We start from the raw sequence: 19277 nt of genomic DNA, 5'->3' as shown, positions 1-19277 counted from the left end.
GTATAATGGCCACACATGATGCTCCATACTGTATAATGGCCACACATGATGCTCCATACTGTATAATGGCCACACATGATGCTCCATACTGTATAATGGCCACACATGATGCTCAATACTGTATAATGGCCACACATGATGCTCAATACTGTATAATGGCCACACATGATGCTGCATACAGTATAATGGCCATACATGATGCTCAATACTGTATAATGGCCACACATGATGCTCCATACTGTATAATGGCCACACATGATGCTCCATACTGTATAATGGCCTCACATGATGCTCCATACTGTATAATGGCCACACATGATGCTCCATACTGTATAATGGCCACACATGATGCTCAATACTGTATAATGGCCACACATGATGCTGCATACAGTATAATGGCCATACATGATGCTCAATACTGTATAATGGCCACACATGATGCTGCATACAGTATAATGACCACACATGATGCTCAATACTGTATAATGGCCACACATGATGCTCAATACTGTATAATGACCCCACATGATGCTCCATACTGTATGATGACCGCACATGATGCTCCATACTGTATAATGGCCACACATGATGCTCCATACTGTATAATGGCCACACATGATGCTCAATACTGTATAATGGCCACACATGATGCTCAATACTGTATGATGACCGCACATGATGCTCCATACTTTATGATGAACGCACATGATGCTCCATACTGTATAATGGCCACACAGTGCTCCATACTGTATGATGGCCACACATGATGCTCAATACTGTATAATGACTGCACATGATGCTCCATACTGCATAATGGCCACACATGATACTGCGCACAGTATAATGGCCACACATAGTTACTCCTACACACACGGCTCCGCTCCGTACACCTCATACACACAGGGCTCTGCTCCGTACACCTCATACACACACACGGCTCCGCTCTGTACACCTCATACACACACTGCTCCGCTCTGTACACCTCGTACACACACACGACTCTGCTACATCCACACTGTAAACAACTCCTGACCCCACACATAAGCTTACCGTCTAGCACCATGACAGCACAGCAGAGTCCTGCAATACACGGAGGCCCCTGATCATGTGACTCCTGACTCCTCCCCTCCTGTGACCTCATCACAGGTCCTGAGCAAGCTTCAGTGACTCACTGTGAATGAGGCCCTCCCGCCCCCTCCTCTCTTCCTGGTCCATCGTCTGCTACCTGTCACGTCACCGCAGACCACAGCAGTGACAGCCGGCTGGACAGCAGCATAATATATGCTAGCAGGTGAGGAGGGGGGCCCGTTTAACTGTCATCACATGCGTGCAGCTGAGCGGGCCCCCTGCTTCTCCTGTTAGCAGTAATACTGCTTCCGGCTGTCATTCATATTCACTGCTTTGTATGCCCGTCGGGGGCCCCCTCCGGCTCCGGGCCCCTGTGCGGTTGCACAGGTTCATGCGCTACCCCCCTAAAATGGGTTTTCGAGATAAGAACCTTTTTTAAATGGAACCAATAGTTGCACTAGCAACAATGTACGGTAATTGTTGTTTTTAAATACCTGTTTCTTTGTCCTGTAAGCTGAGCTGTCACCACCAGGGGGCGATCTGGGTGAAGTTCCATTATGAACCATCTTCAGATCACCCCCTAGTGGTGACAATAGGGTGCAACATTTTCTATTTTTTTTTTCAAGTGTGCGGCGGAATAGAGACGCGACATCGGAAAAGGCTCCAAATCCATAATGCCGCTCTTTAGCCAGAAAATAGACGGGAATTGTAGTTTTTCTTGTAATTAAAGGAGCATAGAAAATACTGACTGATACCAGCGACATTAATAAATGTTTATACTGTGATCTGTGCATCAATCGCATGTAAAAGTTTATATCTGACTCTTTAAGGCGATGGCTGGGGGAAGCCACTGAAAACAACAACAAAATGCAATTTCTTTGTCAAATTTATGATAACTAAGCACCACACGTTATTTTCATGCACGGTCGCTGTTTATTAAGTTTTTATCTTGGATTTTTGTCTATTTAGTGGCCGGTGTGAACACGCACTTATGTAATGTATGCCCAACAGCTCATAGTCCAAGTCATCTCTTGAGGTTTTCTGCCTCTCAAAAAAAAAAAGTTATATAATGGTCGACTCCACAAGACGCCGCGCGAGAAAAGCAATGGATCCGATCTATTTCAACAGCACAACCGCCTCTAAATCCTTTACTGCCGACCTTGACATACAAAGTCCATGATGGAGCTATTCTTATTACAGGAGTGCCACCTAGTGGTAGAGAATGGAAGTGTTAGTGCAGTGCATAGCATCAAACAGTACTATATAAGTTATATTCCTGTACATCGGGGCAGTATTATAGTCGTTATATTCCTGTACATCGGGGCAGTATTATAGTCGTTATATTCCTGTACATCGGGGCAGTATTATAGTCGTTATATTCCTGTACATCGGGGCAGTATTATAGTCGTTATATTCCTGTACATCGGGGCAGTATTATAGTCGTTATATTCCTGTACATCGGGGCAGTATTATAGTCGTTATATTCCTGTACATCGGGGCAGTATTATAGTCGTTATATTCCTGTACATCGGGGCAGTATTATAGTCGTTATATTCCTGTACATCGGGGCAGTATTATAGTCGTTATATTCCTGTACATCGGGGCAGTATTATAGTCGTTATATTCCTGTACATCGGGGCAGTATTATAGTCGTTATATTCCTGTACATCGGGGCAGTATTATAGTCGTTATATTCCTGTACATCGGGGCAGTATTATAGTCGTTATATTCCTGTACATCGGGGCAGTATTATAGTCGTTATATTCCTGTACATCGGGGCAGTATTATAGTCGTTATATTCCTGTACATCGGGGCAGTATTATAGTCGTTATATTCCTGTACATCGGGGCAGTATTATAGTCGTTATATTCCTGTACATCGGGGCAGTATTATAGTCGTTATATTCCTGTACATCGGGGCAGTATTATAGTCGTTATATTCCTGTACATCGGGGCAGTATTATAGTCGTTATATTCCTGTACATCGGGGCAGTATTATAGTCGTTATATTCCTGTACATCGGGGCAGTATTATAGTCGTTATATTCCTGTACATCGGGGCAGTATTATAGTCGTTATATTCCTGTACATCGGGGCAGTATTATAGTCGTTATATTCCTGTACATCGGGGCAGTATTATAGTCGTTATATTCCTGTACATCGGGGCAGTATTATAGTCGTTATATTCCTGTACATCGGGGCAGTATTATAGTCGTTATATTCCTGTACATCGGGGCAGTATTATAGTCGTTATATTCCTGTACATCGGGGCAGTATTATAGTCGTTATATTCCTGTACATAGGGGCAGTATTATAGTCGTTATATTCCTGTACATAGGGGCACTATTATAGTAGTTATATTCCTGTACATCGGGGCAGTATTATAGTCGTTATATTCCTGTACATAGGGGCACTATTATAGTAGTTATATTCCTGTACATCGGGGCAGTATTATAGTCGTTATATTCCTGTACATCGGGGCAGTATTATAGTAGTTATATTCCTGTACATCGGGGCAGTATTATAGTCGTTATATTCCTGTACATAGGGGCAGTATTATAGTCGTTATATTCCTGTACATAGGGGCAGTATTATAGTCGTTATATTCCTGTACATCGGGGCAGTATTATAGTAGTTATATTCCTGTACATCGGGGCAGTATTATAGTCGTTATATTCCTGTACATAGGGGCAGTATTATAGTCGTTATATTCCTGTACATAGGGGCAGTATTATAGTCGTTATATTCCTGTACATAGGGGCAGTATTATAGTCGTTATATTCCTGTACATAGGGGCAGTATTATAGTCGTTATATTCTTGTACATAGGGGCAGTATTATAGTCGTTATATTCTTGTACATAGGGGCAGTATTATAGTCGTTATATTCTTGTACATAGGGGCAGTATTATAGTAGTTATATACTTGTACATAGGAGCAGTATTATAGTAGTTATATTCTTGTACATAGGAGCAGTAGTATAGTAGTTATATTCTTGTACATAGGGGGCAGTATTATAGTAGTTATATTCTTGTACATAGGGGGCACTATTATAGTAGTTATATTCTTGTACATAGGAGCAGTAGTATAGTAGTTATATTCTTGTACATAGGGGGCAGTATTATAGTAGTTATATTCTTGTACATAGGAGCAGTAGTATAGTAGTTATATTCTTGTAGATAGGAGCAGTATTATAGTAGTTATATTCTTGTACATAGGGAGCAGTATTATAGTAGTTATATTCTTGTACATAGGAGCAGTATTATAGTAGTTATATTATTGTACATAGGAGCAGTATTATAGTAGTTATATTATTGTACATAGGGAGCAGTATTATAGTAGTTATATTCTTGTACATAGGAGCAGTATTATAGTAGTTATATTATTGTACATAGGAGCAGTATTATAGTAGTTATATTCTTGTACATAGGAGCAGTATTATAGTAGTTATATTATTGTACATAGGGGGCAGTATTATAGTAGTTATATTCTTGTACATAGGAGCAGTATTATAGTAGTTATATCCTTGTACATAGGAGCAGTATTATAGTAGTTATATTCTTGTATATAGGGGGCAGTATTATAGTAGTTATATTCTTGTACATAGGAGCAGTATTATAGTAGTTATATTATTGTACATAGGGGGCAGTATTATAGTAGTTATATTCTTGTACATAGGAGCAGTATTATAGTAGTTATATCCTTGTACATAGGAGCAGTATTATAGTAGTTATATTCTTGTACATAGGGGCAGTATTATATTAGTTATATTCTTGTACATAGGAGCAGTATTATAGTAGTTATATTCTTGTATATAGGGCAGTATTACAGTAGTTATATTCTTATATAGGAGCAGTATTATAGTAGTTATTCTTATGGCCATTGGGATCTTTAATGTATACTTAATTTGGGGGTTAATTATAATTTTATTAAGTTTTTCAAACTTGGATATGAAATAAGACTCGAGGCTTCAATATGATGAGCATCGGTTTAATATATAAAGGGTATATAAACTGTACATTTGCCAGACACTTCATTTAATTTATAAAATCGCAATATATATTTTATTTATTTATATCAAGCATTTACATATATGTATTCTGGCTATTGGCCATGATGAGTCGTCCTCATAAAAAAAAAAAAAAAAAAAAACCTGAATAAAATCACCATATTGTAAAACGAAAAAGAAGCATAAAACAGCTGTGGTGTAATATCTTAGAATATTTGTTTAAAAAAAAAAACAAAAAAAAACAAAACATAAAACTCTTTAGTGCAGGGTCGTCCTTGTATCGTTTCCTGGAGACATAGGTCTGGATTTTGGTATTGACAGTCACATAGATGGTGGCGGTCTCTTCCCCCCTCTGGTCATAGTATCAGCCTCTGATTAATTATTTTTCTGTTAATTTCTGCCAGCGCCACTGAAAACACAAAAGCCTTTTCGTCCGAGAGGTTGGCGTACATGTCCACTTCCTTCTCCTGTTTCTCTACAACAACAAAAAAGAAGAAATAAGACAACTCAATATGAAGAAACTTAAGACAAAAAAAAAAAAAAAAAATACAGGCAGGAAGAAAAACCCAGTAGTAGGTGTTCCCTGCAGCACCCCCGGAGGTCAAATGAAGCATTACATGAATCCTAATTAAAACCAATGGTCTGCATGTAATGCCGGGTCCTCCGGAGAGAAGTTCTTTTAAGCAGCTTATCTCTGGGATGTATCACTTTGAAAAGTCTGGGAAAGCTGGGAGGCAATATGGGGGTCATATTATTTGTTCGCCAGCATTGCAACAAGTTTCCCCAATTTAACACACAGAATTTAATTTTTGATACGAGGCAGCAATCATAATTCTGAAAACATAAAATGGGGTTTCCCACTTTATAACTGGGTTAAATACAACATAAAAGGGACTTTCTTAAACTTTGATATTGATGGCCTGTCAATATCAGTTACACCTCCCCCACCATCTATGGATCAGATTTTTTAATTATTTTTATTATATTGGCCATTCTTGGTACTACGGCTGAGGCTCATTCAAATGTATTAGACACAGGCGCAGCACCAGACGCAGGCGCAGCACCAGACGCAGGCTCAGCACCAGACGCAGGCGCAGCACCAGACGCAGGCTCAGCACCAGACGCAGGCGCAGCACCAGACGCAGGCTCAGCACCAGACGCAGGCGCAGCACCAGACGCAGGCTCAGCACCAGACGCAGGCTCAGCACCAGACGCAGGCTCAGCACCAGACGCAGGCTCAGCACCAGACGCAGGCTCAGCACCAGACGCAGGCGCAGCACCAGACGCAGGCGCAGCACCAGACGCAGGCGCAGCACCAGACGCAGGCGCAGCACCAGACGCAGGCGCAGCACCAGACGGAGGCTCAGCACCAGACGCAGGCTCAGCACCAGACGCAGGCGCAGCACCAGACGCAGGCGCAGCACCAGACGCAGGCGCAGCACCAGACGCAGGCGCAGCACCAGACGCAGGCGCAGCACCAGACGCAGGCGCAGCACCAGACGCAGGCGCAGCACCGCACCGCGTTATTTCTCTATTCTCTGATCTTGGAGCTGAAACTCCACTTCCCTGATATTCTAAGGATGGGCCATCAATATTACAGACCTGGAAAGCCCTGTTTAAAAGGAAATGATCAAAACAAAAAAGGTTAAGAACAAGTGATGTAATAACGTAACACAGATACATATATACATATATTATAACACCTTTATAAAGACACCATTAGCCTAATATAGGTGACCCAGACTATAAGGCGATGCACAGCCGGATTCTGATTTTTGCCCTTAATGGTCAGCACACATGACAGTGAAGGGCAGATCCAATTCTAAGCTCTCTAAGAAGTAAGCAGCAGAATTTTGAATGCAGCTCTGGATGTGACTAGAGTACAAGGATCTGATGCCGCTTATAGGACCTGCAGTAACTCCAGAGTGAGGAGCCGGCCACTGTATATAATCAGCGACAAAGAACGATATGGCGACACTTATTATCGGACCAAGACACACAGAAGTGACCCATAGTAACATCTTATAAGACAAATGTAACAGTTTCTACACAACACATGGACAGAACAGAAGCACAAAGAGGAAGATGACCGGCAGGAATGTCGCCGTTACAAGAGGATGCACATTTAACGGGACAGTGCGTCTCAGGGGGATTTTTCACTTGCTCTTACCCCCCCAAAAAATAAAATCCAGAGGTGACATCAGTGAACCCCTAAATCCACAGTCACCAGGAAGCTGAGATACGGGGAGCTGATGGTCACACCGTACACGTTTTTTTTGTGGAGCAGCATATGAAGGGCCCTTAAGATCAAGACCAAATTTACGAGAACGATAATTATACATTTATTAGGAAAAAATATATAAAAAAAAAAAAAACAACAACCGATGCTTTCCCGAGCAATTGCGGCCCCAGTCCAATTGCTCCCGAGCAGTTACGTTACCTTCTCCCATCCACTGCTGCCTCCGGCTCCCGCGGTCTACCCGCTGCGCCCTCGAGTCTTCGCCGTATCTTGCCGCCATCCTTCCAGCTCCAGAGTCCTTGCCGCTCCTCCATGCTGCCGAGCAAGACTAATGGGTTAGGGTTCATCTGCGTGATGGGGGGTGGGGGGATGGATGGGGGAGGGGTGACGTGTAGTTGGTGATGGATGGGGGGGGGGGGGTGCGGGATTAGACAAAGCCGGGAACCATAAGAGGAGGAAATCATGGTGGGGAAGAGGAAGCACGGCGCCCCCTGGATTTAGATATTCGGCAGTAATGCGGTTCTCCACATTTGGGGACTTTTTATGATGCATTTATTTTTAGCCAAAAATCATTTTTTGCATTTAAAGTTTTTATTAAAAATGTTGCACCGTCTGCCTTTTACAGCCTCTATTGCTGCGGAATGAGTTAACTGAGAATCATTCAGTGAGCTCAATATGAAGGACTGATGGAGACTTTTTGGCTTTTTTTTTTTTTTTTTTTTTTTTATTCTCGCCGGTCCCATCTGAACTTTCCCTGAAAGTTACAGAAAAGTCAATGCTAGAAATAAAATAAAATAAGGAAAAAAAAATAAAAATAATTCATCATGACCACGGTGGCGAAAGTTTTATCAACTGCAAAGTTTTAAGATTTTGCCCCTGTAATTTAACCCATGTACCTTTCTCTTCCTCCTGCTTCTTGGTGGCCGCAGTCTTCGGCCGCCCCCTCCCGCGGCGGATGGGGTCCGACTGACTGTTGGATCGGGACCGTCTCCTGTTTTCCAGGTCTTTACGGACCGTGGAGATGATCCGCTCTCTCTTGATTCTCTCTGTCCGCCGCCTCTTGGGGTCGGAGCGGTTTTCTGTAGGAAGTGAACAGAGGGGGTTTACATGGGGGTACCCGAATTATAAAGACGATTTCATTTCTGCCTCATCTGGAAATTGGATGCAAGTGCTGCCGAGGAAGTGCTGCCGAGGAAATGCCGGATAAGGCGAATGATACTGCGAGGACGTACCCGAGGTGGGGGGCACGCGATCCGTCTGTCTCCCGTGCAGAAGCTTCCTGCTGATGAAGATAAAACCACAAGGACAAGACTTACAGGCAACAGGCACCTGGAAAACACAAGAGGGCGGCAGTGGGCAACGTGGAGAACTACAAGATCCAGCATAATGCTACACATTATGTGCGATACGGCCTGTTGTGCCAATGTATCTAAGCTCATCATATGCCAGTATGTTGCTGATCCAATGCACCCAAGCTTATGTGTGATGTGGAGTATCTAAGCTCATCATATGACAGTGTGCTGCTGAGGCAGTGTATCTAAGCCTGAAATACATGATGCAGTGTCTTACGTCGATGTATCTAAGCCTGTAATACATGATGCAGTGTCCTACGTCGATGTTTCTAAGCCTGCAATACATGATGCAGTGTCCTACGTCGATGTATCTAAACCCATCATGTGTGCTGCTTTTCGGGATCGCCGCCTATTGTATGGGATACCGTTTTCTATGCCAATGTATTGGGAGCTTATCCTGTGCTGAGCCAATGTATCCAAGCTTAGCATGTGACAGCACTGTATCTGAGCCCAATGTGTGATACGGTCTGCTGAGCCAGTGTATCTAAGGCTCTCAGAATCACTCCGCACACACGATCAGGATTAATTCCTACAATATCAATATTGAATATTTCCCCAGTTTTTATACTTCTTATTTACAAACATTTGTATTAAACAAAAATCCGGAATAGTGAACTTCAAATGTGGGTCTGGAGCTTGTCTTTATTGTGGCGCTATATCAGCTACTGACCACTAGATGGCATAATTGTCAATGCAATCTGAAAGAAGCAACATTGTATCATTTCCTAACGAGTAATTAACAAATGTAACAAGGGAATAGAAAGCTGAATGTTCCTCCTCCTCCAGATATGTTCCCATTTTAGTTAAATAAAAGGAAAAAATTTTTTTTATATATATATATATATATATATATATATATATATATAACAGCTGAGACATGAAATATGCACTCGGAGGGGGCGCAAACTAAAACCACCAACCGACTGGGCCCTCGATTCCTACGAGACCCCCGTAATGCCTCCAATCTATTACTTTACTCTCAAGCAGCACAAGATGACCGCGGTTTATGGCAGCACAGCCCAGCAGCTGAACAGTTAAGTAGAAGAGGCATCAATAAGATGGAGGTTCCCCCTAGGCCTGGGCTCAGGTCTCCCAAGAATTGCCAACTATTGCATATTGTGTGTCCCCATGGGGCCGAGACTGCAGAGAATGGGGATCTCTCCAAATAAGTCAAGGAGAGAGCAGTGTCTGCTGGTATTGGCTTTGGGAAAGGTGACTAACCCAGCACAGCAGCCCCCTCCAGACTGGTCACCCAGCTTTCCCAGATTCCTGAATGGCAATGTATATAAAGCTGCATGGCCAGGAGGGTCTGCACAATTAAAGAACTAATCCGGCACTGAACTCAACATTAATCGGGATTTCTAAACTTTCAAGTGCCGGATTAATGGAAATTCGTTGCAAACAGAGTGAAATTGCAATGTTGAATTTCAGTGGTTAGAAACTACAACTCCCAGCATGGCTCAGCACAGCTTCCATCATCCACAATATAGATGGCAGACTTCGGCTTGTAATTTCGCTCGGCGAACGTTGGCAGCTGCCGAGGATCAGGACTAAACACAGATCCTGGAAAACAAATTCAGCAGACGGAAAAAAAAAAAATTCCATAACTGGAAAAATGTAACAAGTTCTTGCTCAAGAGCCAGGAACGTGGTGAGAAGCCGGAGGAGACGCTGCCGAGAGACGTTGTGTCAGGCTGAAACTTATCACTTTACTTATTACCTGCGACAAAACACGGCAGCTTCACTACAGGATTCAGAAAAAAGGCGAACAACCCCGACAAGGAAAGAATCTGCATCAGTGACCTGTAGCCTTCACTGTGCTGCAATCACACAGCACTAAGGATTATATAATATAACTAGATGGTGGCCCGATTCTAACGCATCGGGTATTCTAGAATATGTATGTATGTATATAGCAGCCACATAGTATATAGCACAGGCCACGACATCTTCTTGAATACCCGATGCGTTAATACAGGCCACACAGAATATAACACAGCCCACGTAGTATATAACTCAGCCCACACAGTATATAACTCAGCCAACACAGTATATAACTCAGCCCACACAGTATATAACTCAGCCCACACAGTATATAACTCAGCCCACACAGTATATAACTCAGCCCACACAGTATATAACTCAGCCCACACAGTATATAACTCAGCCCACACAGTATATAACTCAGCCCACACAGTATATAACACAGCCCACACAGTATATAACACAGCCCACACAGTATATAACACAGCCCACACAGTATATAACACAGCCCACACAGTATATAACACAGCCCACACAGTATATAACACAGCCCACACAGTATATAACACAGCCCACACAGTATATAACACAGCCCACACAGTATATAACACAGCCCACACAGTATATAACACAGCCCACACAGTATATAACACAGCCCACACAGTATATAACACAGCCCACACAGTATATAACACAGCCCACACAGTATATAACACAGCCCACACAGTATATAACACAGCCCACACAGTATATAACACTGCCCACACAGTATATAACACTGCCCACACAGTACATAGCAGCCATGTAGTATATAACGCAGCCCACGCAGTATATAACATTGTCCACGTAGTATATAGCAGCCATGTAATATATAACGCAGCCCACGCAGTATATAGCAATGTGGGCACTATATGCGTGGTTAAAAAAAGACTTAAATTAAAAAATAAACATATACTCACCTTCCGAAGGCCCCCGTGTAGTCCTGACGCATGTGTGCGGTGCACGCTGCAGCTTCCGGTCCCAGGGTTGGTATGAGTGCAGGACCTGTGATGACGTCGCGGTCACATGACCGTGATGTCACGGCAGGTCCTTCTCGCATAGCATCCTTGGCACCGGAACCTGCCGCTTGCACTGCCGAGGACATCGCACCACGTCGGAGGGTGAGAGTAACGTTTTTTAGTTTATTATTATTTGTAACATTAGATCTTTTTACTATTGATACTGCATACGCAGCATCAATAGTAAAAAGTTGGTCACACAGGGTTAATAGCGGCGGTAACGGAGTAAGTTACCCACGGCATAACGCGGTCCATTAGCACTGCCACTAACCATATGTGAGCGCTGACTGGAGGGGAGTATGGAGCGGGCACTGACTGCGGGGACAGGGAGAGAGGAGCGGCTATTTTGCCGCCGGACTGTGCACGTCGCTGATTAGTCGTGGCAATGGTCGTGGGCGTTTTGCCACGACCAATCAGCGACTTGGATTTCTGTGACAGACAGAGGCCGCGACCAATGAATATCCGTGACACAAAGACAGATGGAAGTGACAATTATAGAGTAGATGTGCAGCTTAGATACAGTAAGAACGATGCCAACGATGAAGCAACATTAGAATGTGTGGTAACAAGACAAGTAATACTCAAAATGTCCATCTATAAACAATAAAATACATTACTGATCCTGAGTTACATCCTGTATTATACTCCAGAGCTGCACTCACTATTCTGCTGGTGCAGTCACTGTGTACATACATTACATTACTGATCCTGAGTTACCTCCTGTATTATACCCCAGAGCTGCACTCACTATTCTGCTGGTGCAGTCACTGTGTACATACATTACATTACTGATCCTGAGTTACCTCCTGTATTATACCCCAGAGCTGCACTCACTATTCTGCTGGTGCAGTCACTGTGTACATTCATTACATTACTCATCCTGAGTTACATCCTGTATTATACCCCAGAGCTGCACTCACTATTCTGCTGGTGCAGTCACTGTGTACATATGTTACATTACTGATCCTGAGTTACATCTTTTATTATACCCCAGAGCTGCACTCACTATTCTGCTGGTGCAGTCACTGTGTACATACATTACATTACTGATCCTGAGTTACATCCTGTACTATACCCCAGAGCTGCACTCACTATTCTGCTGGTGCAGTCACAGTGTACATACATTACATTACTGATCCTGAGTTACATCTTGTACTATACCCCAGAGCTGCACTCACTATTCTGCTGGTGCAGTCACTGTGTACATACGTTACATTACTGATCCTGAGTTACATCTTGTATTATACCCCAGAGCTGCACTCACTATTCTGCTGGTGCAGTCACTGTGTACATACATTACATTACTGATCCTGAGTTACATCCTGTACTATACCCCAGAGCTGCACTCACTATTCTGCTGGTGCAGTCACTGTGTACATACGTTACATTACTGATCCTGAGTTACATCCTGTACTATACCCCAGAGCTGCACTCACTATTCTGCTGGTGCAGTCACAGTGTACATACATTACATTACTGATCCTGAGTTACATCTTGTATTATACCCCAGAGCTGCACTCACTATTCTGCTGGTGCAGTCACAGTGTACATACATTACATTACTGATCCTGAGTTACATCTTGTATTATACCCCAGAGCTGCACTCACTATTCTGCTGGTGCAGTCACTGTGTACATACATTACATTACTGATCCTGAGTTACATCCTGTATTATACCCCAGAGCTGCACTCACTATTCTGCTGGTGCAGTCACTGTGTACATACATTACATTACTGATCCTGAGTTACATCCTGTATTATAACCCAGAGCTGCACTCACTATTCTGCTGGTGCAGTCACTGTGTACATACATTACATTACTGATCCTGAGTTACATCCTGTATTATACTCCAGAGCTGCACTCACTATTCTGCTGGTGCAGTCACTGTGTACATACATTACATTACTGATCCTGAGTTACATCCTGTATTATACCCCAGAGCTGCACTCACTATTCTGCTGGTGCAGTCACTGTGTACATACGTTACATTACTGATCCTGAGTTACATCTTGTATTATACCCCAGAGCTGCACTCACTATTCTGCTGGTGCAGTCACTGTGTACATACATTACATTACTGATCCTGAGTTACATCCTGTATTATACCCCAGAGCTGCACTCACTATTCTGCTGGTGCAGTCACTGTGTACATACATACATTACTGATCCTGAGTTACATCCTGTATTATACTCCAGAGCTGCACTCTCTATTCTGCTGGTGCAGTCACTGTGTACATACATTACATTACTGATCCTGAGTTCCATCCTGTATTATACCCCAGAGCTGCACTCTCTATTCTGCTGGTGCAGTCACTATGTACATAAGTTACTGATCCTGAACTTGTACAACCTCTTCTAAGGGGATTTCCATTCCTAAGGAGGAGATCAAAGTACAGAGATCCAGCGGTGATTACATTACAACACTCTCTTTGTTTCCAACAAACCAAAAGCAGAAAATATCCCTAAAGCCGTTATGGAAACAATAGATTTATGGATTTGAAACCCGCACTCGGCCCCTTCCGGCCTACATAAAGAAATACACAGAAGGTTTGGGATAGATAAAAGTTTTGAGTCCTTAATTAAACATTTCTTACAACCTAATAGGAACAATGTGTCACGTGGGCAGTTCAGATCAATGTGGACGCCCGGCCTTTGTGAAACACATCGTTTCAGTCAGTCCCATGCAATATTCCAGCAGAATCCACTACACTTTTTCCATTAATCTAGTTTTCATATACGAGGTCCATTCGGTGTATGAGAACGCTACACTGTAATAATTTGACATCCAGTGGTCAAAATGTGGGGGGGGGGGGGGGGGGGCACAATATAAAGCACTGCATTAATTAATAGACATACTTGGAATACAATCTGCTGATGTAACCCACGGCAGTATGCTACGTTCTCATGGCGGTAAAAGGAGGCTGCAAACTGGATTATTATTCTATACATTTATATAGCGCCATTTATTCCATGAAATGAAAAGTGATATAGTGTAATATTCACAAAGGACCAAAAATATATAATTGCAAAAATTCTGAGGCTGTAAAATATAAATATAAATATATATATATATATATATATATATATATATATATATATATATATACATACATATACACATACACATGTAAAAAATTATATAGTGTAATATTCACACTGCAGAGGATAAAGAAAAAAATTGCATTAAAAAAAAGCAACTTTTAACCCCCACCCACATTGTACTGTTCCCATTCATCAGTGTGAGGCCCAGACTTGTGTCTCCTATAAACAGCCCAACACAATGTGAGGCCCAGTATTAACCCCTCCCGCCCTGCAGGGCTCTCACTTCTCCTCCAGGCAAAAAGAGACAAAAAAAAAAAAACAACCAGAACAAAAATAACCCTCCTCATATAGAGCAAGGACCTGAAACCTGAGCTCCACTTCCACACCACAGAGGAGGCCACTGCACTGACTGTATAGGATGCAGGACAGCAGGAATTACTGCGCCCCCCTCCCCCACACACAGCACTGGGGGGAAAACAAAACATCACCTGGACTGATAAAAAAGAAATAGAGTTAAAAATAAATAAATTAAAAAATTATAATAATTATATATTCACATATCCTGAAAGCTGAGTAAGGGGGTGACAAAATATCACCCTAAATAAAAAATATTTTTCTAAAAAAAAAAAGTCTATAAAACACACACACAGACACACACAGACACACAGACACACAGACACACAGACACACATAGTAACATAGTAACATAGTAACATAGTTAGTAAGGCCGAAAAAAGACATTTGTCCATCCAGTTCAGCCTATATTCCATCATAATAAATACCCAGATCTACGTCCTTCTACAGAACCTAATAATTGTATGATACAATATTGTTCTGCTCCAGGAAGACATCCAGGCCTCTCTTGAACCCCTCGACTGAGTTCGCCATCACCACCTCCTCAGGCAAGCAATTCCAGATTCTCACCGCCCTAACAGTAAAGAATCCTCTTCTATGTTGGTGGAAAAACCTTCTCTCCTCCAGACGCAAAGAATGCCCCCTTGTGCCCGTCACCTTCCTTGGTATAAACAGATCCTCAGCGAGATATTTGTATTGTCCCCTTATATACTTATACATGGTTATTAGATCGCCCCTCAGTCGTCTTTTTTCTAGACTAAATAATCCTAATTTCGCTAATCTATCTGGGTATTGTAGTTCTCCCATCCCCTTTATTAATTTTGTTGCCCTCCTTTGTACTCTCTCTAGTTCCATTATATCCTTCCTGAGCACCGGTGCCCAAAACTGGACACAGTACTCCATGTGCGGTCTAACTAGGGATTTGTACAGAGGCAGTATAATGCTCTCATCATGTGTATCCAGACCTCTTTTAATGCACCCCATGATCCTGTTTGCCTTGGCAGCTGCTGCCTGGCACTGGCTGCTCCAGGTAAGTTTATCATTAACTAGGATCCCCAAGTCCTTCTCCCTGTCAGATTTACCCAGTGGTTTCCCGTTCAGTGTGTAATGGTGATATTGATTCCCTCTTCCCATGTGTATAACCTTACATTTATCATTGTTAAACCTCATCTGCCACCTTTCAGCCCAAGTTTCCAACTTATCCAGATCCATCTGTAGCAGAATACTATCTTCTCTTGTATTAACTGCTTTACATAGTTTTGTATCATCTGCAAATATCGATATTTTACTGTGTAAACCTTCTACCAGATCATTAATGAATATGTTGAAGAGAACAGGTCCCAATACTGACCCCTGCGGTACCCCACTGGTCACAGCGACCCAGTTAGAGACTATACCATTTATAACCACCCTCTGCTTTCTATCACTAAGCCAGTTACTAACCCATTTACACACATTTTCCCCCAGACCAAGCATTCTCATTTTGTGTACCAACCTCTTGTGCGGCACGGTATCAAACGCTTTGGAAAAATCGAGATATACCACGTCCAATGACTCACCGTGGTCCAGCCTATAGCTTACCTCTTCATAAAAACTGATTAGATTGGTTTGACAGGAGCGATTTCTCATAAACCCATGCTGATATGGAGTTAAACAGTTATTCTCATTGAGATAATCCAGAATAACATCCCTCAGAAACCCTTCAAATATTTTACCAACAATAGAGGTTAGACTTACTGGCCTATAATTTCCAGGTTCACTTTTAGAGCCCTTTTTGAATATTGGCACCACATTTGCTATGCACCAGTCCTGCGGAACAGACCCTGTCGCTATAGAGTCCCTAAAAATAAGAAATAATGGTTTATCTATTACATTACTTAGTTCTCTTAGTACTCGTGGGTGTATGCCATCCGGACCCGGAGATTTATCTATTTTAATCTTATTTAGCCGGTTTCGCACCTCTTCTTGGGTTAGATTGGTGACCCTTAATATAGGGTTTTCATTGTTTCTTGGGATTTCACCTAGCATTTCATTTTCCACCGTGAATACCGTGGACACACAGACACACAGAGACACACACACAGAGACACACACACACAGAGACACACACACACAGAGACACACACACACAGACACACACACACACACAGAGACACACACACACACAGAGACACACACACACACAGAGACACACACACACACACAGAGACACACACACACACAGACACACACACACACAGAGACACACACACAGAGAGACACACACACACACAGACAGACACACACACACACAGACAGACACACAGACACACAGACAGACACACACACAGAGACACACACACAGAGACACACACAGAGACACACACACAGAGACACACACACACAGAGACACACACACACAGAGACACACACACACAGAGACACACACACACAGAGACACACACACAGAGACACACACACAGAGACACACACACAGAGACACACACACAGAGACACACACACAGAGACACACACAGAGACACACACACAGAGACACACACACAGAGACACACACACACAGACACACACACACACAGAGACACACACACACACAGAGACACACACACACACAGAGACACACACACACACAGAGACACACACACACACAGAGACACACACACACACAGAGACACACACACACACAGAGACACACACACACACAGAGACACACACACACAGAGACACACACACACAGAGACACACACACAGAGACACACACAGAGACACACACAGACACACACACACACACACACAGAGACACACACACAGAGACACACACACAGAGACACACACACAGACACACACACACACAGACACACACACACACAGACACACACACACACAGACAGACACACAGACACACACAGACACACACAGAGACACACACACAGAGACACACACACACAGAGACACACACACACAGAGACACACACACACAGAGACACACACACACAGAGACACACACACACAGAGACACACACACACAGAGACACACACACACAGAGACACACACACACACACAGAGACACACACACACAGAGACACACACACACAGAGACACACACACACAGAGACACACACACACAGAGACACACACACACACAGAGACACACACACACAGAGACAGACACACACACAGACACACACAGACACACACAGTGGCCATTGTATCTCCAGGGTGACTATAGAGTAAATCAATATTTATACACAAACATGTAAATATTTATAAGCACACACATTAACCCCTCGGTGTCGGGGTTGTGGCCACTGCGCATGAACAGGACTTGGGGGGGTCACAAATTATTACACACCCCCCCCCCCCCCTCCTGGGGTTTAGAGGAGAAATAAAATAATATAAAACAATAAAATACAATTATACTGACAAAAAATAAAATAAAACAATTTCCAACCTTGTATAATCCTTGTAGTGACCACCAGACCCCCATTCACCTCCTCTAAAGCCCCCAACATGGCGGCCTGCTATAATTAACCCCTTCATCCCTGTAGGTCACCTGACCACCCCTCTATATTAGAGGGGATATGTATGACATTGTCCATCAGAGACACAGAATGAGGAAAGGACAAAATAATAATAATAAATTGGATTCTAATTATAAGCCAAACTGGCGGTATTGGGGGCAGGTAACAATGTGCGCCCCCCCCGAGGTAACCGCACATGGTATCACCCACACAGGGTAACCAGGGAGCCGCAGCCCTGCACGGAGCCCCCCGCGCCCCTCACCTGTTGGTCGCACTGCGGGCAGGACTTGGTGGCCATCTTCACTTTCTTGGCTCTGGCCGCGGACATGCTCCCCCCTCTCCAGGGCGCGTCCACAAGGCTCGTCCCCGACTACATAACTGCCCCCCCCCCACCTCTAGTGGACGCGCCTCTGCGATGACGTAGAACGGCGAACTCTCATTGGCTCGGGATGGGTGGAATGGGCGTGTCCAGTGCGACGCAATCAAATCGTGTATGGGGGCGTGTGCGCTTCAGGGGTTCGGTGTACGCGCAGCAGCCAATCAGATTACTGCTTTGTTTATACAGCCTCCTTAGCAAGGACCTGATTGGCTGACGTGAGCAGCGCTGATACATTTTGTTACAAATGTATCACTGAGGAGTCATGTGACTCGCGGATTGATAAATACTTCCTGCAGAAGCAAAACACAATTTAATGAAGGGAAATATTTGTTTTATGTCACTGCTGATTGTGGCTGCGTCACCTGCATTATTATTATTATTATTAATACATCGATCATAGTGATAAATCTTTTACATGTTGATACAAGAATTTGGACTTTTTGGAGATTTTTTTTTATTTTATTATTTTTTTTAAAAAAAAGTCACAAATCCTAAAT

General features: G+C 43.2%; 1 protein-coding gene across 2 annotated transcripts; it reads right to left on the bottom strand.

The window, feature by feature from the left end:
* Positions 1-5040: 5040 nt before the first annotated feature.
* Positions 5041-18792, bottom strand: C9H16orf87 (chromosome 9 C16orf87 homolog). 2 transcript variants are annotated; one of them, XM_069739266.1, is made up of 5 exons: positions 18664-18792; positions 8545-8641; positions 8209-8391; positions 7514-7627; positions 5041-5548 (listed from the first exon to the last, which is right to left on the bottom strand). In XM_069739266.1, exons 1-5 carry the CDS (start codon positions 18727-18729, stop codon positions 5430-5432), a joined length of 579 nt encoding a protein of 192 aa, XP_069595367.1. In that variant the 5' UTR covers positions 18730-18792; the 3' UTR covers positions 5041-5429. The 2 variants fall into 2 exon arrangements, with proteins under 2 accessions (XP_069595367.1, XP_069595369.1); XM_069739268.1 differs by lacking the exon at positions 7514-7627.
* Between the last annotated feature and the right edge of the window lie 485 nt (positions 18793-19277).

The sequence above is a fragment of the Ranitomeya imitator genome, chromosome 9 (genome assembly GCF_032444005.1).
Source record: "Ranitomeya imitator isolate aRanImi1 chromosome 9, aRanImi1.pri, whole genome shotgun sequence".
Classification (NCBI taxonomy): Eukaryota; Metazoa; Chordata; class Amphibia; order Anura; family Dendrobatidae; genus Ranitomeya; species Ranitomeya imitator.
The sequence above is the reverse complement of the archived record's forward strand: the minus strand, read 5'-3'. Positions and strand labels throughout refer to the sequence as shown.